Source organism: Podarcis gaigeae (assembly GCF_964106915.1).
Source record: "Podarcis gaigeae genome assembly, chromosome: 2".
In the NCBI taxonomy this organism is placed as follows: domain Eukaryota; kingdom Metazoa; phylum Chordata; class Lepidosauria; order Squamata; family Lacertidae; genus Podarcis; species Podarcis gaigeae.
In genome coordinates, this window is record NC_139679.1 from 81525900 (window position 1) to 81551662 (window position 25763).

The following is a 25763-nucleotide window of genomic DNA, read 5'->3' on the forward strand; positions in this document are numbered from 1 at the left end:
TTTTATGGTCCAGCTCTCACTTCCATACAACACTACTGGGAAAACCATAGCTTTAACTATACGGATCTTAATTCTGGCTTGGAATTCATCCAGTCCAGCCTTTCGCATGATGAATTCTGTATAAGTTAAATAAGCAGGGAGACTACATACAGCCTTGTTGTACTCCATTCCCAATTTTGAACCAATCAGTTGTTCCATATCCAGTTCTAACTGTTGCTTCTTGTCCCACATAGAGATTTCTTGGAAGACAGATGAGGTGGTCAGATCAAGAGTCTTAAGCATTACTTAAGAATACAAAAAAAGATCTAAATAGAATATGGATGTTAAAAGACATGTATTCTGGGAAGCAGTTTATTGTGGTAATTAAATGTTTGAGATTTCCAATTTAATTCTAATAAATTTGCATTTGCTACAAGTGAATTGTTTCTTTATGTTGATCTGTACTATGTTTTTCAGACATGCTTTTGGAAAAAGTCACTGATTTCTGAAGAGGCAAAGAAACACATAGCTAGAGTTTAACTGTACATCTTAAAAGCAGTTCAGGTCTTGATTCTGTTTAAGCCAGGGCTTAACTTATAGATGACAAATATTACACAATGCTTACTTAGGGCCATACTACCTTGAGGAGCCATTTCACATCCCAATATTATAGCTCTGCCTTAGCTCTTAAATGCTCGAAGTTGGGAAAGTGAATAAGAAGCAGATGAGCGTGATAGTAAGAAAAAGCTGCTTTCCTCTTTTTCTTCCAGTGTGGAATGGCAGTATTAAAGAGGGAGTCCCCTTCCCCCTTTTGCTTCTTTACCTACATTTAAACAAATTTATTGGTAGAGTTATCAACCAAAGACAGTGTGGAATTTTGAAAATACTAGAAAGTAGTGGAACAAGGGAGAGGAAGGTGGGAAAATTCCTCCTTGCCCCCCATCCCCCCCCAATCCAATGCATGCTTCTTATATTTTTTAAAATGGGAAAGCTATTTTCAACTCAATGAATGATTAAGATTTTTAGCGTAAAAACGATCTTGTGAATTAACTGCACATATTCCTGTGAGTGGTTCAAATGAACGCATTTCATTTAGGTTTTTGAAGGATCTGATGCCAATTTTATTAGATTAAATGTTTTTAATTCTATCCTCTTAGAAAACATATGCTTGATGGGAACAGAGCGTAAGATGCTAACCAGAACAATACCCACCCACATCCCAAGATTAAAACACCACTTTTAAGCGCTTAACAGATGTAAAGCTTTTTCTAGAAGAAAAAGCAAGTTAAAAAGAGAACAAGGAAGAGCCAAACAACACAGTTTCAAAGCTAATAAAATAATTCTGTACATCTCATGGTTCCAAAAACATTATAAGTAAACAAGATGTCCAATCCACCAGAAAAGCAGTTAGTATTAAAATGTATGTTTGCTAATCATAGGCTTATAATTGTGAAGACCAATATACAGCCCCAAAATAAGGAGTGGGAAATGATTTTCTTTCAGGTTGAAATGGGCAGCTGCCTTGGAGCTGCAGGGAGGCACCTCGTCCTACACTCGAGTAGGACCCTGGCAGAGATACATGCCCGACTGGCATGTTCTCTCCCTCCTCCCTGTAATATCTCCCTCAAACAAAAGTCTCAGTTCTTTCCCCCACTACCCCGCTGTTTCAGCAGTTTTGATGCAAGCAATCAGAAATGAAAACATTTTCCTGTTCCGGGAATTAGGCAGGAGGGAGATGCCCAGCTCTGCCTCACTTCCTAAAAAAAAAAAAAAGTATCTCAGTGCTGGACTTTGTTGTTTGCGGCATTTAATTTTATTTCACTTCTTCTCCAACAGTTAATATTTTCTCCATGTATGCACTTGTTTATCCCAAAAAGACATCAGAAATATATATTCCTGATAGAAACCTGGATAAATACTATGAAGGGTCATTTACAGATCTCTAAAAAAGGCAGGGCAGATTGTGTTCATGAGCCCAGAGGGGGCAGGAGGAAAAGTCAGTGTGGTGCAGTGGTTAGAGAGGTAGACTAGGAAGACCCAAATTCAAATGAGACCTACTTTGCCATGTAGCTTAATGGGTGACCTCAGCTGGCCTAAGCCATCTCACAGACTATTATCAGGATAAAGTGGATGGTGTATGCTGTCTTGAGCTGCTTGGACAATGTATAAAGATACTAAGAAATCAAGACCCCTGACCTCACTTTAACAAGGAGAAAGCCCCACCCTACACCATCCCACATGCACAGATGTGCAAAAAGATGGTATTCAAAATTAGGGGAATAAAAAGTGGGTGTATTTGCACAAAAACCAATGTAACTTGAAAAAAGTTCTAATAACGGGGGGGGGGGGGCAGGATGGGGCAGTAGCAGGGAGGTGGGGAAACATGCATTTAGTTTATAGCAGGAGCCAGCAAACTTTCAGCAGGGGGCCGGTCCACTGTCCCTCAGACCTTGGGGGGGGGTGGACTATGCCCCACAAATAGATCAGAGATTCATTTTAAATAAAAGGGCACATTCTCATGTTAAAACACCAGGCAGGCCCCACAAATAACCCAGAGATGCCTTTTAAATAAAAGGGCACATTCTACTCGTGTAAAAACACACTGATTCCTGGACTGTCCATGGGCTGGATTTAGAAGGCGATTGGGCCGGATCCGACTCCCAGGCCTTAGTTTGCCTACCCATGGTTTATATTAACAAGAAGACTTGTACCTCTTTAGTGAGGCAAGAAAGCAAAAATGAAGTGGAATGCTAATGGCTGGAAAAAGACAATATCTTTATTTTCCAGATGGCGTCATAGAAGCTTTGTTGTCTTCTGTGTTGTGTCACCCTCCTCCACTGCTGTCTCTGTTCACAGATTTTAATGTTTCTGTAATGCTCCAAAACTCTGCAAAATCAGTTTCACCAGGGTCAATAATGGAACAAGAGAATTTCTGCATCCTGTTCCTATGAAACAAGATAACATCTGATTTTGTCCAGCTCCTAAAACTCAACCATAAAACAATATTCTTCCCCCCCCCCCCAAGTTCTTCATAGGCTTGAAATGTTTAATGAGATTTTGCTGATCCAGGGCCAGTGTTTACCAGATGACAGTAGGATGAAAGTACTGTACATGCCGCACATATGTGTATCTTGGATATATATATGAAAGTTTTCAGGGTCCGGATATTGGGGTCCCTCTTAGCCTTAGATATTTTGATGGCAGGGAAGGTCTGCCCAAGTGTGTATATTCTGCAAAAAGGTCTGAAACCTGTTTATTAAGTAAATGTTGGGAAATGCCTACCAAAATATTGCACATTGAAGTTCCACTTCCCCCACAACTCAGAGCTTCCTTGCTGGAGTAGGACCAAAAGTTCACATGGCACAGCATCCTGACCAGTCTCTGCTTCAGAAACACCCACAAAGCTCACCACCCCATCTCTGTTCCTTTGGCATTTAGCTCTCCCATGCCTCCTTTCTGCAGAACCAATGCAGCTTTTGTGTCCTGCTCTTATAACTGCTTCTAATCATTTCCTGTCTCCTCTCCTAGCCCTGTCTTACCCCATCCTATTCCATTCCACCCATCAGGAGGTGTGTTGGGCAGGACGAAATGCAAAAAAGAGAGCTGTAATGACCAGAGAGCAGTTGCTTCTTTTCCACCCAGTGGCTCCCATGGGTCAGGGGAGGTACATGTGTACTCCTTCTCCTACCATATATACCATTCCTGTTTTCCTGAAGCCTCTGCCTGCCCAGGGAAAGATGTACCATCTGTGCATACCTTTAAGCATGTTGCTGTTCTCATTCATGGAGGTCCCTATGGAACTGACCCTGGCTTAATGGCAAAAAGATCCACTGGCAGCAGATAGGCTTCCCTCAGGACAACTTGGCTCCCATGATCCCCTTTCCTCTCACACACAAATGCCAAAGTTGTTCCCTCTTTGGCCAGCTATGCATGTGCACAAGAGTGCTAGCGTGATGACAGTCATACATTTTTATGTATATAGGAAGATACCCTGAAATTAGGGCAAATTTACCCTATTAAATTATCTTTTTTTCCATTAGTGTGAAACACTGACTTCTTTTATGTTTTGTAACTAGCCATATAACTTCTTTCTGCACAGAAAGTATGTTCTTGCAAACTGAAAAGCATGAGTCATACTGGGAAATTTCCAAAAACACAGACACAAAAACCCCCCTCACTGCACATTGCATTGCAGCAATACTGAAGTGTCACGCTTCTTAAGGAGAGTTCTTTAGAGCTCAAATAAAAGTGACAAGAAAGCAGAAGGGCATGTTGGAATTCAGCAGAAAAAAACCCCATCAAACTGATTTATGCTGTTAGGAAAAATCTCCAACTACATTTTACTGCAAATACATGATCTGTGGTGACACAATTAACAAGCTTACTGGATGCTTAATTGCACACCTTGTTAACTTTTTGCTTGGTAAACTGAAATTTACCAGCTCATGATGGACAGGTCAATGTTCCATTTCCCATGAGCACTTTCCATGCCACAGTGAGGGAAACCGCATTTGCCTCAAGCAGGTTGCTGATGTGTTGGTGAGGCCCACAATATCCTTTGATGTTCAGATATTCAACAGGGGTAGAGGAGCAATGATTTGTGAGCAGAAGCTTCTGATCAGCCATTGTCATTTGATAGGAAGTCTCTCATTCAACCTGATTTCAATTCCACCCTGTGCCAGGAATTAATTTACCATAAGTATTAGAACAGACCCAAACTACAGTGTCTTCCAAACAAATGTCAAGACATTGGGATAGGGAAAGGATGCTGACATGACTAGTTATAGGAAGCAGCAAGGTGGCATAGATGCTGGGGCACAGAAGCACATGAGAGAGGGAACGGCTGGTGCTGCAGCCCGACACAGACATGGAGGGGGCACTCTTCCCTTTGGAATAGGCAAAGTGAGGGGACAGCGAAGGAAGGGCCATCTGTCTTGGCAGCTGGGATGGGACGAGCCGACAAAGGCAAAAGTGAAACCACTTTGTATGTATGTGGGGGTGGTTGGGCTCACCACAGATTGGCTGGCAGGCTGAGGGCATTCGTGGCGCAATGTCTGACTCTTTAGAAACCTAAGGTCTGATGAAATGTATAACTTACGGAAGATTTCATCAAATATCTGAAAGGACAAATCTCAACACTAATGGGGTTGCCATACATCCTATTTGGAATACTGTAGTGTCTAGGCTGAAATCGGCAAAAATGTCCAGGAAAATCCAGCCACATGGCAGCCCATTAAAATTGCCAAAAAAGGGCAAGTTTTTGCGATTTTGCCAGAAAAGCTTGACAACTTTGCAAAAAAAAAAAAAAAAAAAAAAAAGCGCCACAACTTTTCTGCCCAGATATTCACTGTTTGGTATATGGCAACCCTAACTAAACTTGTTAGTGCAAACCAAATCGTGGTAATAAACTTCATTCTGCTATTGTGATGGGGCATGTTTGGTGATTTAAAAAATAGCTACAGGCAGCAGAGTATAAAACTTATCTTTGTCAAACTGTGCAACTTTCTCCAAGTAGTTCTGAAGCTCTTACTTCCTACAGTTTAACCAGGACTTTGCACGAATATCCATCTTACTTTTTCCTAGAACATAACTTTTCAAACGGTGAAGGAGAGCTGTTCTCAATCATGAAACAACCATGACCAGTTGGTGTTCTGTATTTATGTCACACTGTCCTGCCGGAGAACACAGAACGTCTTATTTGGGGTTTCCCATCTCAGCACTGCTCTTTGCTTGCTTAGTTGAAATGTATTCTGTGCAACCTGCTTCCCATACAGTGTACTTTTAAACACAGCTGTAGCTGATAGGAAACAGGGTATTATCACGCTCTGACCATGCTTCTAATGCTGCCTGAATCATGACTCTCTGAAATGTTGTGCCTTTCAGCCTCGAACACAATGGCTGCAGAGAAACAGACAAATTAACATCAACCATTATGCCAATAAGAAGAGTGCAGCAGAAAGTATGTTGGACATTGCTTTGCTTATGGCGAATGCATCCCAGCTCAAAGCAGTTGTGGACCAAGGACCTACCTTTTCAACCTATGTTCCACTTGTTGTCCTCATCGGCGTCTCACTCTCACTTCAGATCATAGTAGGCGTGCTTCTAATATTCCTTGGTATGTATAGTCACATGAATTTCTTCTGATTTTGTGCCATTTATAGTATTCATTTCTCTGTTTCAAAAGAGGCATGCTCATATTTTACAAAAATAATTGTTACAATCTTGGTGTTCATTTTTCTATTTTAAAATGGGCATGTAAAAAGAAACTTCTTTAAAAAATAGCTATATCCTACTCTTATAACAAAGTTCCTTTAAATAGTTCCATATAAGTGGATGGGTATATTATTATATTTTATTATTATTATGTTCTTATCAGATTCTGTGCAGTGCGTGAGAGACAAAATGAATACATATAATACATGAATAAATACAATATAGGATCAGTTCTCTTTGAATAAGAATTATTGATATTATTGATTAGCCCCTTTCAGGTAGTCCCCTTGATGTTATTGCAATTGTGTCAATGGGGAAGGTGGAACCAACTGCTAGCCTAATCCATAGGCCCCTCACAGGTTGTACCCCCAAACGTTGTAAGGGACATCAACAAAGGAAAGCTGACTGTATGCCCTGTGTGATCAGGGTTCCAATTCATGATGAAAATAGGCTTCCATCAGACTACAGACATGTGCAGGTTAGGAAATATATGTGCAAACGCTACAGTAACTTTTGTTGGGTTATTTTGCAAGGCTGCCATGGAATTACTTACATGAAATATTTACTGAAATAAGATACTAAATATATTCTTTTCTGAAAGCGTTCCTGAAATTTTACCATTCATGTTGTGGAAAAGAAGTATCAAAAGACTAAAGTTACGACATTTGTTTCTGAGGAGTAATTTTTAGCTCAAGAAGCATATAGGAACTGTCCTTCCAAACCCTGAATTTATGTAGCCTGAACTATACTTTTCTTCCATCTGAACTATACTCTTCTTCCATGCTGAGGAAGTCATACTCAGTATTTTAACTACTCTGTCATTTTCTCAGATCTATAAATAGTTTTATTTTGGCTTGTAGCATTACAACACTATAGTCTCATTAGGAAATAAAAGTAATTGCTTCAAAAGCAAGCCTTCCAAGGTTTTCAAAAGGAAAGTAGTAAACATGGCTTGGAAGCCAAGGACTTGTGACTGGAAAACTCCAAAGCTTGTATAGCCTTTCACCACAATGGGTTTATTATATAGGATTCCCTTGGGCATCTTATCAACGTCACAATAGTTTTCTATTACATAATGTTCCAAGGTACTTACGAAAGTAGCTAAATGACATTTCTGCTTCTGCAACAGGAGATAATCAGTCACTGACCACATTTTGCTTTTACTTTTTAAGAATATTTATAAACCACCAGCTCATAATAAATATCATAAAATATCATAATTAAATAATTATAAAACCGTAAAATGCACAACAAGTGATCAACACTGAATAAAATTCATTCTCTAATGAGGAAAACGAAAATGTTTTAAGCAGGCAACAAACTATCAGGATTGTAGATGCTTGTCTGATTGCAATAGGAACATTGTTTCAAATTACTAGTGCTACTATGCTTGGTTCACGCAGAAATGAAACAAATGTTCATCTGTTTAGAAAGTGTAAACATGAGGTCAATTTATAAGGAAGAAAAGCAGCTCAAGATGCTGTCCCCCTCCATGTCAGCTGGTCAGGAAGGGGATAATGTTTCTCAGACACCTTGTGGAACATTGAGTTAGATCGAAATTTGCTCAGAGCAGACGTCTCTGAACTAAATGCTCCCAAGAGCAAAAGCAGAGAAGGCAGTTTTGGGCAATTCCTCTTTCTCCATACAGTACAGCCACCTATCCTCCCTAACCGCCCCTCTGCCAAAAATCCACTTTTCGCAGAAGAGTGAGTTTATACCCAACCAGAAGGTTTCATCAAATGCTGTGATTTTATATTTTGTTTGTATGAAATGAAAGCACGTTGTGAGGGCTTGGCTTTAAAAAGCACTTTTACACTTTTAAAAAAATAGATTTTAAATACGTAACAAATAATGTTGGTAGAGTATGTGATTCTTAATCCTGGCGCCGTGGGTTCAAGCCCCACATTGGGCAAGAAGATTCCTGCATACCCATCCAGTACAAAAGGCAGGGTTGAAAACATTGGTTTATTGGCAAAGTTTGCCTTCAGTAATCATTTTTCTTGATTCAGGGTAGAACTGGGTAGTCCAAATGTTGGGCTACTTTTTCCCCTAGCCACACAGGGATATTGAGAGGTTTATAGGAGCAGCTCACTTTGCTTGTTATCAGGCCTGTTCGTTTTAGGGCAGAAAGGGAAGGAAGGAAGTGGTCAGATCAGTAGCCAGAGAGATGTTTTGTTCCAAATGTGGCCTGGCAGCTTCTCTTGCCAGATTCCAAGCCTATATTTCAGCAGTAGGACTCTTCCCCTCCCCCTTTACAGTGGTACCTCAGGTTAAGAACTTAATTTGTTCTGGGGGTCCGTTCTTAACCTGAAACTGTTCTTAACCTGAAGCACCACTTTAGCTAATGGGGCCTCCCACTGCCGCTGCGCGATTTCTGTTCTCATCCTGAGGTAAAGTTCTTAACCTGAGGTACTATTTCTGGGTTAGTGGAGTCTGTAACCTGAAGTGTATGTAATCTGAAGCATATGTAACCCGAGGTACCACTGTATCTGTCTTTTAAATTGCAAGAGCCAGAGAAGTTGAAATCCTTCACCCCTGTGTCCTGTATTGCCATGCTGCAAATGAGAGTTAAATTTACTTTTCTTGCTCCAAGCTGAATTGGGAACTGAGCTAAAGTGAACTATTAACCTGTTTTAAAATGCCAAGATTACCTGCCCAAATCACACTTTAAAAGAAAGAGAGAGCAAACGCTCTGTATGTGGAATGTCTCCTTTTGGTGGCACTGAAGTTCAAATTTATTCATAAGGCAACCAAATACAGACATTCATCCCATAGATTCTGTAGTATCAAAAACCCTTTTGTAAGACCTTTTTCATTGGCAGGGGGATGAAATAGATTAGGCTACATGAATTGACAGTGGGATTGGATTACTATAATAAAATGCTTAACAATACCTGTACTTAAAGAATGGTTTCAAGTTTAGCTCTATTGTGTAGTACTACAATAATGAAATAAGATTACTGCAATTCCCTCTGAAAGCTCAGAGCCTGGCTTCGTTAATAGACAGTGTTGCATTTTTAAAAAAATAATCAAACCCATGCTTTGTATCTCCAGTGCTGGTGAATCATCTGAAACTGGGTGATGTCTGAATGCATAAACCAGAGAGTTACACCCCGAGCTCACTGGTTTCTTTCCTGCCAGCAGCCCACCTCATTGATTAGAGCGTTACAGTATTATTATTTTCTAACAGCTGTGTCAGCGCTTAAAAATCATGTTGTGTGAACGCAGTCACTCTGGGCTGCTTGCATTTCTTGGAATCATATTATTGTGATTTTAGAAGAAAGAGGATAGCATCCACATGATTGAGTCTGTACACCAAAGTTAATTTTAGGGCACGCATTTCCCACAGAGAGTAGCTCTTCCCATCATACAAGATATTGCTTTTGAAATTTTTGGGAGTTTCCAAAGCTGCTAGTGTTGTAATATGGGAAGTCTTCTGTTCAAATAAAGAAAAAGAAATTTTGTTGAACCTGCACATGCTTCAATCTGGCATTTCTCAACAGGTTCTTTGAATCGTGGTTCATATCAGCTGCAAACTTTATTTTGAAAAGCCTGAATTTAAAATTAAGCATTTTTGGATCCTTTCCAGTCACTTCATGGTGCTTTTCTCTGTCTCAATATGAGGCTATGTTACCCATCCTGCCTAATGCTTTTGAAAAAAAGTATCTTGCTCTTTGTTGATTGAACTTTGTTACTATTTTTTTTCATAGTACTCTGCTCTGTAATAGATTGATTGTGCTGTATCAACAGCTTATCACATTTGAATATTGAAATAACTGAGGCTCGTTTCTCCCTTATTACTCCTAATTCCTCATAGAATGCAGTGTTCTGGCAATTAGGAGAGCCTGGTCTGTTGCATTGTTAGGAATTTGCTTGTGGAGAAACGTGGCCGGGTTTAATTTTGGAGGAACAGGAGGTTCACATCATGGGTCATGGCTCACTTATTTTTTAGATTCTGCCTCATGTCTGTGCAAACTTTATTTTTAAAACTCTGAATTAAATATTAAGCAATTTTACATTGTTTCCAGACAAGTGAGAGCATTTTGAAAAGCAATATTTATAAAACATGAAGAATCTGTGTAGTTGGAACTTTTATTGTGCTTCTTATTTTGTACAAGCCACTTTAAGCAATTCAAAATAAGAGGAGACTTTGGTGCTAAGTCTTTGCTAATGCCAATTTCTCCCATTCATATTCTCACAATAGTTTCTGTCTCACAAATTTCTGTGGTAGGAAAAACAAGACAAAACCATCACTGCTCAAGTTGCCCTAGTCATCTCCTGCCTTATGGGAAATCTGCTCATAGAAGGTCGTCTGAGGAGAGCCTTCACTCTCTCAAAATGTGGAGCAGTTCCTCTAGACTTCATGCAATTCCATACAAGAGCATGCATATTTAATACGGCCCATTTATACATTTTTCAAAACCTGGAAGTAAAAATAACACGATGCAAATCCCATCTCTCTTTTCATCCTGCTCTCTTTCTACCTCAGCCACTCAGGCAAAGAAAAAATGCAAGAAAACAGCAGGTAATTGTGATTCACACAACTGAAGCCCATCGCTTGCAAGTCCATGTCATTTAGTTGACCAGGCATAAATGTTTTCTTTAGTAAAAAATAAAGCAGTAGGAAGTGAGCAGTGAGCTCATTTAGAATTCAAAGGTCAGAGAGACCAGGAAGAAACCTGTGGTAGAGGCTTTTAAATAATCTTAAGCAGCACTGTCTCTAGTAACAAGGTAGCAAGAAATGGATAAAGCAAAGCAAATGACAAAATGTCACATAAAATTAGGGAAACTCTAGACCTCAGGCCTGGTGCAGTGAGGTTGAGGGAACATTCTTTCATATGTGGTGGCCCTGTAAAAGGGCAAAAGAGTATTGGGAAATAATCCATAATGAATTGAAAATTCAAAAGTACTTTCTCCAAAAAACCAGAGTCCTTTTTGTTGGGGATAACTCAGATGGAAATTCCCAGGTATCAAAAAAGGTCATTTATGTATGCCACTACTGCGGCCCGTGTTTTGTTAGCCCCCAAACTGAAAACGAGTGAGGTCCCAACTAAAGAAGAGTGGCAACTTTAACTCATAAAAGATGCACAGCTTGGTGACCTAACATATAGAATGAAACGACAAGAAGAACATACATTTAAAGAAGATTGGAAAATGTTTATTGCATATATGGGGAGGACTTGTGTACACTTGAAATTGTTGGCAGCATTAAGATAAACTCAACAGTGTAGACAAGTTTTGAGGGATGTAATAATGGAATACTGAGTGGTTCAGTTTATGTAAAATTTGCAGGGATTTATGATATGCAAAATGAACCATGGAAAGAGAGGGGAAGTCACTGATATTTTAAGGTTGTTTAAATGAATATTTTAAATTGTAAAACATTTGATGTTCTCTTCAGGCCATGTCCTGTCAAGCCACACCTCCTCACCAGGCCTGTTCCAAGCCACCCTCAAGAACTTGAAGGTGTCCTTGAACTGTGGCAATGCTTGCCTGGATGGAGAACAGGGACAGGTGCATGTGTGTGAGTGTGTATGTGTAGAAACCTGGCTTTTGTGGCTGGAATGTAGCCCACATGCACACAAAAGCACTCCAGCAATTGCTCCACCCACTTTGCCTCTGGCTTGTGGCCTCTGAAGATTGCCAACTAAAAAATAATGTCCCTCAGGCTGAAAAAGGTTCCCTGGCTGTTGTAGTTGATAAAGCCTAGTTTGTATGGATGATTAAAGTAATCATTTCCTTAATAAAAAAAGCATTTCATTTTACCTACTACTTCAGATATTGGCCTGTGATTGCAAATTCTTTGTCAAGACAGCCACTGAAAAGCATCCAAGAATATATATATATATTTGCTTTTTTATTATTCAGATAGTTGGCACACATATCTCTCTTGAGTTCTACTGGCACACAAATTTTGTTACCTTCCCTTGCTGATATCTCCCCCCCCCAGCAGAATTCTAATAACAACAACATAGTTCTCATATTTGTGCTTGTTTCTCATTGGTAATATTTCTTTTGTTATCCCCCCCCCCTTGCAGTCAAATATGACCTTAATAATCCTGCAAAACATAGCAAGCTGGATTTCCTCAATAATCTGACAACTGGACTGGTGTTTATTATAGTGGTTGTGAATATCTTCATTACGGCCTTTGGAGTTCAGAAGCCAATGGACTCAAAAGTATAGGCCAAAGAAGGTGAGTTTCTACCCATAATATAGTTTCCTGATTATTTTTATCTGTGATGTGGGCCTCTGTGTCTGAGGAACATGGAAAAGTCCCCAGATCTGAGGGGCTGAGGGAGCCCCTCCCTTGAATGGAGCAGCCTGTATTTCCTCCTCTTCTGTATTTTCCTCACGATTTTCCTGCCACGGTTGTGGCAGGCAGGTAGTTTAGCATTCCATGCACAAACCTGAGGCTTCTGGGCTTTCTTTTCCCACAGTGAGACTAGAAACTTTCCCTTCCGTTTTCAGCTACCCTTGGTTTGTTATTAGGGCAAAACCCTAACAACAGAGTTGTGATTATCCAAACTGTGGTTTAGGGAAACAAGACAGGCTTTGAAATTGTGCTATGAGGATGGCTTCTTTCACTAAACCGTAGTTAAGTTTGACTAGTGTTGTCTGGGTTCACCCATAACAACAAGCTGCAGTTAGTTGAAAATGGAAGCAAAAGCTTCTGAACTGTTCACGGTCCCACCAAGTTATAAGTCTGAGGCTCGTTTGTGTAAGTTAAGCTATGGTTTAGCATTGTGTTCGAATGCAGCCACTGAATCAGGATGTGGATAAAGATTTAGAATGCAAAAAGGAAGAATAACTAGTGGTCTTTTAGCCCCTCTTTTTCCTCCCCTTGTCATAAATGACATTCTCTCAGAAGCAGAAATGTTTTTTTCTTCACTGTTGCCCATGAGTGAAATCACAGTAGAATTAATGTCCTCTGTCATTATATTATAAGAAATAACCTTTCAATGCAGTCATGAATTTGCATTAAAACACATCTGTTTTATGGGAACAGTCTTTATATGGAAGACTAACTCTGACGTAACCTAAATATGCAGTTTTAGACTGGACAGTGTTTCCCCCTGCTCAGTACACTTCACCTCGTCTCTACAGGAAACCCAGCCTAGGAAATTCTGAACCACAGTTTGAACCACATATTTGTGGAAACTTAGAACTGTTTGGGATTTTTCCTCACTAGATCACTTTAAGAAAACCAAGATGCCTCAAAGCACCACCCTGCTTCCACCCCACCCCCACCCCCACTTGTAAAGGGTCAAAGTCAGTGCCTGGTTAATATAAGAAATCATTATGGAAATTCACACCTTCCACAAATACTCATTTACTACCAGTGCTCCACATTTAGCCCTTCCAAAGGCAGCAGAAAGGCAGAAGTGCAGAGCAAGCAGCGAGCTGATCAAGTATGAGAATGCTAAAGGAATGGAGTCAGCAAATTGTTAGAAAAGCGGAACCCAGTACTGTACCACTTTGAAGGAGGAAGTGGGACAAGGGGGTGGCGGGGATGTAGACAGACAGACAGACATTCAGAGAGAGAGAGCAGCAGTGAATGAGAAAGACCAACCAGTGGAAATGGGTGTCTCCTTGCTTCCACAGTCTTCTCATTTACAGGGAGCTGGTAAAATTTGGGCTCCTCCCTTGAGGAACTGTGAAGGGTGTCTCCACACCCTCACCCTTGTTGACACAAACGTTAACAAGTTCAGGTTATTTTGGGCCAAGATGGAATTTCTAGGCCCTCTGACAGTACACCTACTCTCAAATGTCACATTGCCTTGTCAAAATACTAACACCAATATTTTCTGACACCATCTATCAAAGTGACAGGAGGAGAAACCGTATTTCAGGTAGCATGTTATCTGGGAGACGTTAGCTTATATTAAGGCAAATGAGTTGTAAGGAGCTACTGGGCCACCTGGAGAGCTCTGCATTCTGGGGTGTACCAGAAAGGGTGTGGCGAGGCCACAGGCAGGAAAGAAGAAAGGCATGCAATCACCAGCCAACCTGCTGGTAGGCAGCAGACTAATTTAGAGGGGTAGGCCACTTGCATGCCCAGTATTAGAACATAAGAAGAGCCTGTTGGATCAGGCCAATGACCCATCTGGTCCAGCATCCTGTCCTCCCTGTGGCCAACTGATGCTTGTGGGAAGCATGAAAGCAGGACCGGAGCTCAACAACACTATGTCCACCTGCAATATTCACACTTCCTCCGACAGTGATGGAACATCGCGGCCAGTAGCCATTGACAGCCTTATCCTCCGTGAATTTGTCTAATCTCCTTTTAAAGCCATCTGGGTTGGTGGCCATCACTGCTTCCTGTGGCAGCGAGTTCCATAGTCCCATTACATGGAGAAGTAATGTTTTTTATCCCATCTTGAATTGTCAAACATTTAGTCACATTTGGATGTCCACAAGGTCTAGATGGAGAATAACTTTTCTCTAACTACTTTCCTCATAGGGGAGTTGTTCCATCCCCTTGATTATTTTCATTAGCTGACAAAAAAGACGAATGGCTGGGGAGGAACAGCTGGAGGTTGCTTACTCTGTCTAACGGCAGGTCCAGGCCCAACAATTCAGATTGGAAGCTCTTCATGTTCTCTTACACTTTGTAAAATGGCATGCCCATTTCTAGTTTAAGGAAAGTGGTGGTGTCGCTGGTGCAATCTACTGGGGGGCACAGTGTGACCCAGTTGTGGGCCATGACTCACCAACTGAAGGTCAATAGTTTTATATATGTATCCTCGTATTTAGCATACTCTGTAGAACAGTAGGAATCAAAAAGGACTGGAAGGTCATATGGGAATTTTGGGGTGAAATGGTGAAGTGACTTCAAAAGGGAATGTCTGTTTTACAAAATAGTCACCATTCTGCTTATAATAATCATAATAACAACGATTTCTTATTTATACCCCGCCCATCTGACTGGGCTTCCCCAGCCACTCTGGGCGGCTTCCAACAAATATTAAAATACTGTAATGCATCAAACAGTCTGGTAGTTGTTGTTCTCTTTGACATCTGCTTGCATCCTTTTAACTACTTTCTTTTCTTTTCACAGAGACTCAAGATCTTAAATGTTGGGAGATAAATGTTACGAACTTGAGCCAGTATCTCTTAAATGGAAAACATGAAGAACCTGAAGCAATTCAAAAAAGCATTATTCTCTTTCAGTTGAACTGTTTCTCCAGGAACTGTTATCCCATGCCTCCAATGGCAGCTCAGAATTCTTTGCTCTCTGTGCCTTATATGTTGAACAGAGAAAGAGGTGATTTCTACACTTGAAAGTATGGGCTTCACAGGAGTAGAAAGACAGCTAAAAATTCTGCACTAAAAGAAAGCTAGTTCATCTTGCAAAACTCAACTTTCTGATCCCAATATTTAACACAAATGAACTAATTTTTGTAATTTTTTCTTTACATAATTCTAGGCCATTATACCTCATGCTCCTTCAGAACTCAAGTGTTCCAAGAAACAAGGCTTCAGCCCCCAGTTCTTTTTAGAAATAATTTGCTGTACTTCTTTCTGAGTCCTTACAGAAGTGTTGGCGTAAACTCTACTGCTTTGAGAGCAGTATCTTAAAATGCAGTCCGTAGCATACACTTCTCAGTGCAATCCCAGTTTATGATCAGTCATTTAACAGTGTTGATAGATAATAGTAGCATGATACTTAGCTGATCACAACTCTAGAGAGGTATCTCCAGCCATCCTCTAGATTTACTCTAAGGACTGCACACATCACATTTATAAAGACATGTGTGAGGGGGAAATGTGTACCCTAGTACTCTGTTGGATGTGAAGATGGTACATGGTCCTAGACTCATGCTCACTATGGACATGGCTTTGTGGTTTTTTTTACAGCAATGTGGGGGGATATTTATTTGGATTTATAGTTTATCAGACTTGAGGGCTCAGGTGGCCACTAGTTGCAGTTCTGTAAAAGAATGCCAACAAAAACAAATGATATAAGGAGATCCAGAAGGAGTGAAAATTAAGGGGGGGCATATTCCCAAACCCTCTCTAAACATATACAAATCTCTATGTGAAATAACCCTAATTGGGGAGGGGGAAAGGCTAAAGAGTAAGACCTATACAAATCCAAAGTGGTCCCAAAGGCAGTTGGATGGTGTCTTGTATGCCCCCTTCTGGCAACTCCTGCAGCCAAGCTGGTGCCAAATGTATTGCTTTGCTTTGGACCACATCAGCAAGGCCAAGAGGGGGGTCTTGTTCTCTGGGCAGTCCAGGCCCTCCATGCAAACGGCCCGGACTTGCACCCCAGAGAGGTTTCCTTTCAGTTCTTTATTATAATAACCAAAATGTTTCTGATCCAAACTGTGATTCTAACAATGTCGACTCATTGAAGGCTTATTGAATTCATTGGGGCTCACTTCCAGGTAAGTGGAGTTAGGATTGCAGCATTATTCAACATTAACTCTCTACTGAAAGGAACTCTGTCATTTGATAGCACTTCTCATATGATCCTTGTTGTACGACAATTTTTGCAAAGGACTTCTTAGAGGAAAATCTTAAAGCTTTCCTTATTTTTAGTGCTTCAGGGGGGAAAGGCCAGAGACTTTTCATTCCCAGACTCTGTATTAAAGAGGCTCTGTTCAGACCTCTTTGATTCTGCAGTGATGTACTTGAGACATCTACTTTTACTTGAGTTAACTCTCAGGTTCACTCTACAAAAGCCATGGTGCATTTATTCCAGACTTCCAAAGGTAACTCTAAAATTGTAAGCAAAGGTCATCTTCAGTGGGAAAGACTATACATGCTTACCCATTGAAATGGGCTTTAGGGCTTCTAACTCTCTGCTGGACTATCACCCCCCACCCCCCCATGTGATTTCTTATTTTCAGTGCTTTTTTGGATAATTCTGCATGAACACAAGAAACAAAACTATTCTTGAATATATACTGTTGCTGGCAATTGTATGCATCACACATATTTTCTATAAGAAAATATACTCAATATTTTTCTTAATGTACTGTATGTTAGAACCTGCTCCTAAGATATAGCTATGTAATTATTGTATTCCATTATTGTTTTCATTTATTATATGTATAAATATTTAAATGTACATAGAACTTAAGGTAATTAGTCAGAAAGTGTGGCATTTTCATTTACCATTTCAGTTGCTATTTCCCCCCACTGATTGTAAGAATAGCAGATTATTAGGGACTAATTTTTGGAGTACTATTCAATGGTAGGCATCCTCAGAGTAGGCCCACTGAAATTTGTATACTTACTTAAGTTTCTCGATTTCACTGTGTGTACTTTGAGGATGACTGAAGTTGGCTATCACCAAAAGAATTATTATTATTATTCTGTTTTGCCAGTAGGAAAATAGAGAATAAGAAGAGCACAGATGTCTCTTGAGATGAGGTGGTTCTATTTCAGTGAAAATGGTTGGATTTTTCTAAAACTGTATGTTAGTGAGAAGAAGAATGTGTCGTAAGACATGCAATGTACAGTTTCTTCTTGTTAGAATATAAATGTTACTTAAAGTGCTGCAGAATTAAGGAGTGGTTTGGCTAACAAGTATTGTGCTTTCTCATCCATTTCAGCTGCTTAAATAATGCAGCACAATATTCAACCCTTGGGCGCAGTGAATGGTGCAATAAAATAAGATTTCTCATTTATAGAAGAAGTGCAATGCTTTTTTATGATCTATAGAGGTAGTGCAGGTTTTTTTGTGAACTTTTTCAAGAACAGAACGTATAGCACTGATTTTACAGATTTTTAAAGAAAGCTTTAGAAATATAGTTACTTAAACTTTTGTGGCATTAAGGATGCAATCTTAAAGAATACTTACTTGGAAGAAACTTTTAAGCACATATGCTTAGGATCTGCCTTTATCTTCCATGCTCCTGGTTGCTTGCAATTAATGTGGAGTAGAGTGCATTTATTCCCGTAAGCTTAAACATGCTTTTTTACTCAATATTGTGTTAAGGCTGTAAGTCCTGTACTGTACACATTCAGATGGAAGAAAGGACTATTAAACTCAATGGGACTTTCTTCTGAGTAGACATATAGAGCACTGTACAGCATAAAACATATACAATTTTTTAAGTGGGAGAAGTGTGCAGGGGAGGAAGGAGAATGCTAATGACTTCCAAGCCATAGAGGACCAGATTTTTCTATCCTGAGTGCCTCATCCCAAAGCTGGAGGCAGGAACTGAAATGCTTCCGATCCTTCTTCTCGGGTTGGGATCTTTATTTTTTTACTGCCGCCGAAACATGTTTTCCAGTGAATAAGATGAATTTTCTTTCTCTGATAAATAAAGCATTTTTGTTCATTGTGTATATCATTTGTTTCATTTCATCTACACTGACCCACTGATCCAGTTGCAGTACTTAAAATATGAATCTGGTATGAATGAGGACCCCCGTGAGTGCAGGCCGAAACTCAGTTGAGTGCTCCAGGCACCTCTCTGTCCCTTGCAACACTCCCCCGGCAAGACACCCTCACTGACCCTGCTCTGCACCCTCCTCAAGTGTTTTTGCCTGACTTGTTGTTGTTTAGTCGTTTAGTCGTGTCCGACTCTTCGTGACCCCATGGACCAGAGCACGCCAAGCACTTCTGTCTTCCACTGCCTCCCGCAGTTTGGTCAATCTCATGTTTGTAGCTTCGAGAACACTGTCCAACCATCTCGTCCTCTCGTCCCCTTCTCCTTGTGCCCTCCATCTTTCCCAACATCAGGGTCTTTTCCAGGGAGTCTTCTCATGAGGTGGCCAAAGTATTGGAGCCTCAGCTTCACGATCTGTCCTTCCAGTGGGCACTCAGGGCTGATTTCCTTAAGAATGGAGAGGTTTGATCTTCTTGCAGTCCATGGGACTCTCAAGAGTCTCCTCCAGCACCATAATTCAAAAGCATGAATTCTTTGGCTAGAACGTGCCATTGAACACTGACAGTGCTTCTTGCATGCTCGGATGAAGAGTGTGGGATGGTTGAGTGGGTAGAAATTAGCCTACTGTACAAATAAAATGGAATGTGCTGCTCTGCCCACATTAGCCTCTCGCCCTGCCCACCACAAGCATGTCCCCCCCTCACCCCGCCCCCCAAAGAATGTGGCCCTTGATTTGAGAAGGGTTCATCATGCCTGGAGTCCAGTTTTATTTACCTCCCTATTAACCTCATCAGGTATTCAAGGAACTGGCTCTTTCCGATTGACTTTCTCCACAAAGTATGGTCTGGTGACATAAAAGCACATTCGGTGAGGAGAACAAAGCTTTAAAATGCTCTCATTTGTTCCCCATTCAAGGAATTCTTGTCTTGCCTTTACCCTGTAACTTCTCCGTCCCCCCCCCCACACCCCAGTGCCAGAAACTGTGCTAATATGGCCCACTGAAGCATACCTCTGTTCTTTTCTGTAATCCCTTCTCAGCTGACCTTATGCATGATCGCAGAGTCGGAAGGGGCTTCAGATGTCATCCAAGCTACCCTTGCTTGATGAAGGCTGCACCTACAGCATCCCTGATAGGCAGTCATCCAGCCTCTGCCCAAATATTTTCAGTGAGAGAAATCCCAGCACCTCCCAAGGCAGCCTGTTCCACAGTCCAACTATCTCCTAATGCTTGAGATTTGCCTCCATGTAATTTCTGCCCTTCCTTTTAACATGCCCTGTGGCTGGGCCTTGAAGAGCAGGTTGATATAGGATATACAGCAGTTAACAAGTCGCTCTGTGGTTGTGGTTTTCTTTTTTTTATCTTCCCATTATGAAAAGCCTCATCACCTGGTGGCTGCAGGCTGCTCCCAGCTCCCATCTCTTAGTGATGCTATAATATGCAGTAGTGAATGTTTCCTACACAAAGACCGCTGGCCTAGTACAATCCCCAAACTTACCTTTATTTAAGCCAGCAATGGACTGGGCCCTGGAGCTGGCACAGAGCTGTGTTGCTTACCTCCCTATGCACACCTGGGAGAACACAGGCAGGTGCCTGCATGGACCTGGAACCACTGAAGCAAGAATTGGGAAATCTCTGTTACTAAGCTGGCAGTCGGACTAGATCAGGTATGGGGCTCCTGTGTCCCTCCAGATGTTGCTGACAGCTGCCATCATCCCTGGCCCTTGGCCATGTTGGCTGGGGCTGATGGCATAGGTGCCGACTCCATGGGGCCTGAGGGGGCCCGAGCCCCCTCAAAAATTCGTTTGGGGGGGCTCTGCCCCCCCAATAATTTAAGAAAATTATTACCGTATTTTTCCGGCATTCTGCCTCAGGGTCTTACTGCCCACCCTGCTCTGTTTCCTTGCTGTGTTTGCTCAAACGGAACAAAGAGCAGGGAAAGCCCCTCCCCTCCAGGCAGAGGGAAAGCAGAGTGTGTCTCTGTGCTCCGTGCAGGAGGGAGAGAGCGAGAGAGAGCGAGAGAGAGCGCGCGAGCTGGCTGACTTGGGTGGGTAGGTGAGGGAAAACTTTTGCCTTCCTTTCCTCCCTCCTCCTGTTATACCCCTCTCCTGCATTCTTAGCCAGCTGCTTCTCTGCACACCCCTCTCCTGCTCCGTGTCCCTTCTGTGTTTTTCGTTCCCTCCCCACTTAAAATGTGGTTAAAAAGCATGGATCCACATGGATCCTCAGGATCTTTGCATTGGGTCAGCCCAAATTCACCATCAGATCACATAGCATGTCCATGGCTACAGCCTGCCCCCCCAAAATCACGCACCCACTGTTGCCTGGGGCTGCAATGGTGCAAAAACGTGGTTACAAAACATGGATCCACATGGATCCTCAGGATTTTTGCATTGGGTCACCCCAAATTCACCATCAGATCACATGTCTGTGGCCACAGCATGAAGCACAAAAATGATACATCCACTGTTTCATTCAGAATGTTTTTTCCCCTTGTTTTCCTCCTCTAAAAACGATGTGCGTGTTATGGTCAGGTGCGTGTTATAGAGCGAAAAATACGGTAGTTATATTATGCTTTGTAAAATCACAAAATTATGTTGGTATTTTTTATTTCCCTTGTTTGATGATAGTTACCTTTTAAAATACATTCAGTAATGAGTTAAAACAAATAATTATTACGGTAGTAAAAGAGGCGGCGCGAGTAGTTTTGCTCGGTGCGTGCGACTGGCCCAGCCCCTCTTTCCTTTTCCTCTCTTCTGCTCTCCCGCCGGGCGCCTGAGGGAGAGTTACTTAGCGGTTCTGAGGAGCCGCTGTTGTTTCGGCAGGGGAAAAACCGCCGCCCGCGAACCGCCGAGCTCCCTCTCTCTTTCCAGCCTCTCTCTCTCTCTCTCTCTCTCGCGCGCTATGGCCAAGGAGGAGGAGAAGCCCTTCAGCCAGTCTATGGCCGAGTGGCGGAGGTTCATCTACAACCCCAACAGCGGCGAGTTCCTGGGGCGAACGGCCAAGAGCTGGGGTGAGGAGGGCGAGCGCGCGCGCGCGCGCGGGGAAGGGAGGGGAGGGGGCGGCCGGCACGAGGGGCGGTGGGAGGCGCGGCGCGGCGGGCACTTGCCTTGCCCACCACGCATCTCTCTCCTTCTCGGTCTCTCTCCCTCCCTCAGCTGGCGAGGGGGCCACGAGGCGGGCGGCAGCAGCAGCAACGGGCCGGGAGCGGATCTTAGAAAACTTCCCGGGGCAGGACCCCAGTATGGGCCCCCCCAATATTTTTTATAAGTCGGCGCCCCTGGCTGATGGGGTTGTAATTCAGCAACATCTGGAGGGCCAAAGATTCCCCACCTCTGGGCTAGGTAGCCGACAAAGCCCCTCCAGCCCTTGTGATTTCATATGGCGAAGGTGACCAAGATTATAGGATTTGTTTCATAATCCCCACTTCCCAAACGAGCACTAAAGCAGCCGCAATAAGCTGCTGCTAACACTGCTAAGAAACCTCTCGTTTTACAGGAATCTGCACAGTAAGTGACTTAAGGGTTGTATTGTTTTGGTTCCCTTTACAACTTTTTTTTTCTTTAATCTGCTCTCTACATTATCGCTGTTTCCACATTTGCGCCATTCCTGCTCACTATGCCTATCTCTCATGTTCCGTTTCCTTATATCTCCCCAGAATATCCCATTCAACGCCTCCCATTTCCTTTGCGTGGTCGTTTGAGCCTCATAAAACAAAATTCAGACTATGAAGAAACACGATTACCCAAAAGGAAGCACATTTTTCTTGTCAGCACTTCCTGCCTCAGGGGTCAATGTCCTGGTTATGGGAGACACCATTTAGCACTATCTCTTGACAACATGAAGTACACAAAAGTAACTATACATTTTCTTCTATTTAGTGCCAAGCTAAAACTGGCCTAAATTTTGCACACAAACCCCAGAAACATACATTTGTAAATTGGCGACAGAAAGGAGGATGCTATGGCATAGTGCAATTTAGGAGCAAAATCTACAAATCTTTTTTTAATGTTGTAAATTATTTTAACATTTTTATCGATAATTTCTTGCATACCGCTTAGGGTTTTACCACAATTAGGCAGCATACATTACTGAGGTTGTTATCCTGCCACAATTCAACCACCTCCACCTTTTATTCAACCACCTCCAATTCAACCACCTCCGCCTGTCCCCCCCCCCTTTTATTCCCTTCAAACTTACTAGGCTTTATTGTCATTCCAACAGTGGAGAATTATGGCTTGCATCCATTCTTTCAGATCTCTAGCTTAAACCCGACTCCCCAAACCCAAGCCCTAGTAAACTTTAAATAAATACATAAATAAAGTAGCCAGCCCTGCTATCCAGCCTGCTATCCAGCAATGCTAATAAATACAACATACTAAAAAGCAGATTCCAGAGAGAGATTATTTTCAAGATTGAATTGAGACATTTTTATTTTGCTTTTAACACAAATGTTCTTAAAGCCACACAACCATGTTCGGTCAACACTGCTTTTTTAAAAAAAGAAATAAGCATTTTATAGTGCACATTACACAAACTTGGTTTTTGTTTTCTTTCGCTCATACTGGCCATACACTTAAGAATGTCATCATCAGAAATAAGTAAAAATTCCAAAGTGTCAAATGCTTTGATTATTATTATTATTATTTTGAAATTTGTGCACACAGAGACCCAAAAAGCTGTATAAGTGCTATTTATATCTAAGGTTTCTTGTTTTTTGTTTTTTTAAAAATAGACATACCGTAACCCTGGGATTCATTTTAAGAAATGGAATCTGAGCCCCAAATCAAGTCAATTACTGTAGTAGCTGCAGCAGATACCTGAGAGAATCAGAATCTGAGAGTGAAGATACTCATAACAGTGAGGCGTCCCTGAAAACTACATCACTGCATTCACTTAATTTATACTCAGTCCTCCTTAGGGTCCAGCTCAGGGGTGGATGGGGGAGAGGCTCTGCAAATTCCAAGCAGATGAGCCTGTGATGTCACACAATCATAGAATTTTAGTGTTAAAAGGGATCCTGAAGGTTATCTAGCCCAACCTGCTGCAATGCAGGAATCTCAACTAGATCATACGTGATCACCTTCGCTAAGAACACTCCCCTATCCCTATATTAAACATGAACAAATAATAGGTACCAGAAGGTTCACATGGTACTTTAATAACAAATAAAGAGTGAATAGCCTAGTTGGAGAAAATAAGAGGATTGAATATAAAGGCTGTGCCAGCATTTGATTTGCTGGCATGCACACCTATCATTTTGCTGCAAAGACATCCTTGCAGAGCAACTGGAGAACTTGCTGTGAATTCTGTTTTTATGTTATGACTATCTTCACCACTAGCATATTTATTGATAGCAAAGACATGTTTACATCAGCGTAGTGCCCTTATTCAACCTGAATTGGTGCAAATCCAACTGCAGGCCTGCCATTTAAACATTATTCCCTTTGCATGTTCATCGTGCCAAACCATCTATTCATATGAGCTTCTCCAAGTCATCATATACAACCAATATGTGCTGAGAATGTGAGTTGAACAACCCTTTGGGGAAGTTTAGCCAGGGCTGGTCTGAAAACGCCTTAGGACAACAATTAAGAGTCTATACATGATTAATTCAGTTGAGTAACATTTACCACACCCACTTCCAATGCACTTAAAGAGAAGCTTTAGAACAATGTGGCAAATATGAGCGGAGAAATAAGCAGGTAAATAAATACTGCATGGTGAAGGGATGGTGTGAAGCTTCCTTAGATTTTGAAAAACCCCACCTTAACACACCAATTTGGTTGTGTGAATTCATCTTCTAAAGCTCTTTACTGTCCTCTAAAGGATTTTGGTTAGAAGTTGTTGTTCTCCTTTGGAAGCAAGTCAGTCGGGGAAACAATAGCCCAGCATTGTGAGGCACTTTGATTGTTACATTAATAACAACACACAACATTTTGTACAGAGCACAAAAATCTAAAATTTAACCAGGGGCGATAAACAAAATGAGTTGGTTTGGACCCTGCCTTCATCCTGCTTGAATGCACACAAACACAAGTCAGTGGCAGTGCTCCTCCAGCAGCAACATGCAAGACACGGAAATTGTGCCAAGAACACAGAACTGGCAAGCATTGCTGAGCAGCTATTCCACAGAGATTTGCCTTTGAAAGTAAAGGGTAGCTATATTCCAGGAGTACAAACCACAAACTGAGCAGAATAGAAACCTTGATGCTATAGGCAAGAAAGCCCTCCTAGGGAGGCCACTTGCTCAACATTAAAAAAAAAAAATCACCAAAACAAGCCAGATTTGCATAAAACTGGAGAGGGTGGGGTTTTTCTTCCCCAGCAATGATGGAATAAATTAAGAAAGCTTTCGCCAAAATCAGTATGACAGTGGTGCCTCGCTAGACGAAAAGAATTCGTTCCGCGATTCTCTTCATCTAGCGGTTTTTTCGTCTTGCGAAGCAAGCCCATTGACAGCTTAGCGGATTAGCGCTACAGCTGTCAAGCGGCTTCCAGCAATCAGCTGTTAAGCGGCTTATCAGCGGAACAGCTGATAAGCGGCTTAGCGGCTTAAGAAAAGGGCGAAAAAAGCGAAAAAAACCCGCGGGGGGATGCAAGATTTTTTTTCATCTTGCGAAGCAACCACATAGGGGAATTCGTTTTACGAAGCGCCTCCAAAACGGAAAACCCTTTCGTCTAGCGGGTTTTTTGTCTTGCGAGGCGTTCGTCTTGCGGGGCACCACTGTAGTCCGTAGTTATGACAAAACTACACAATCAGTACGTTTTAAGGTTGCCACTGACATCAGTGAGGCTCGATCTTGTCGTCTGGGCAACCCAGGAGCTCCATACCTAGTGCCCAGGCTTGCACCCAGGAGATGTCACTTCTAAGCTGCAATTGCAGTGGTTTGAATTCATGCGCAGAGGCGCATTCCATTGTCTTGAGACAGACAAATGCCAACAACGACAAGCTTTTATGGAGCGCAGTCCACTTCATCAGATGCAAATGTTATCCTGAGTTACAGGAATATATAATTGGGGCTGGTGGGGGGGAAGACTTGAGGAAATGAAATCCAGAAAGTATGGGCCTTTCTGCTAGGTATCATTTCACCTAAAGATTGAACCATGCATTTTGGCATCTTACTTGCAAGTAGGCTACAGAAGCAACATGTTAAGTGAGCTTCTATGTGACACAATGCATAAAGGACCCAGGCATTTCTATGTACATATACACATCAAAATG

At 41.8% G+C, this 25763-nt stretch overlaps 1 protein-coding gene and 2 long non-coding RNA genes across 5 annotated transcripts in view; 2 read left to right on the top strand and 1 right to left on the bottom strand.

The window, feature by feature from the left end:
* Positions 1 to 18496, top strand: part of NINJ1 (ninjurin 1) — a 455488-nt gene extending 436992 nt beyond the window's left edge. For all 3 annotated transcript variants that reach the window (XM_083727090.1, XM_083727089.1, XM_083727088.1), the window contains exons 3-5: positions 5863 to 6094; positions 12231 to 12386; positions 15252 to 18496. In XM_083727090.1, coding sequence (XP_083583216.1) covers positions 5863 to 6094; positions 12231 to 12376 — 378 coding nt within the window. In that variant the 3' untranslated portion in view covers positions 12377 to 12386; positions 15252 to 18496. The remainder of the gene's footprint in view (positions 1 to 5862; positions 6095 to 12230; positions 12387 to 15251) is intronic.
* The window catches only part of LOC310838995, a 170343-nt gene that overhangs the window by 141614 nt on the left and 2966 nt on the right, over positions 1 to 25763 (top strand). The gene's annotated exons all lie outside the window — the stretch shown is intronic.
* On the bottom strand, positions 15234 to 20282 carry LOC310838996. The gene is made up of 2 exons (XR_014561280.1): positions 16217 to 20282; positions 15234 to 16100 (listed from the first exon to the last, which is right to left on the bottom strand). It is a non-coding gene; the product is annotated as an uncharacterized lncRNA (long non-coding RNA).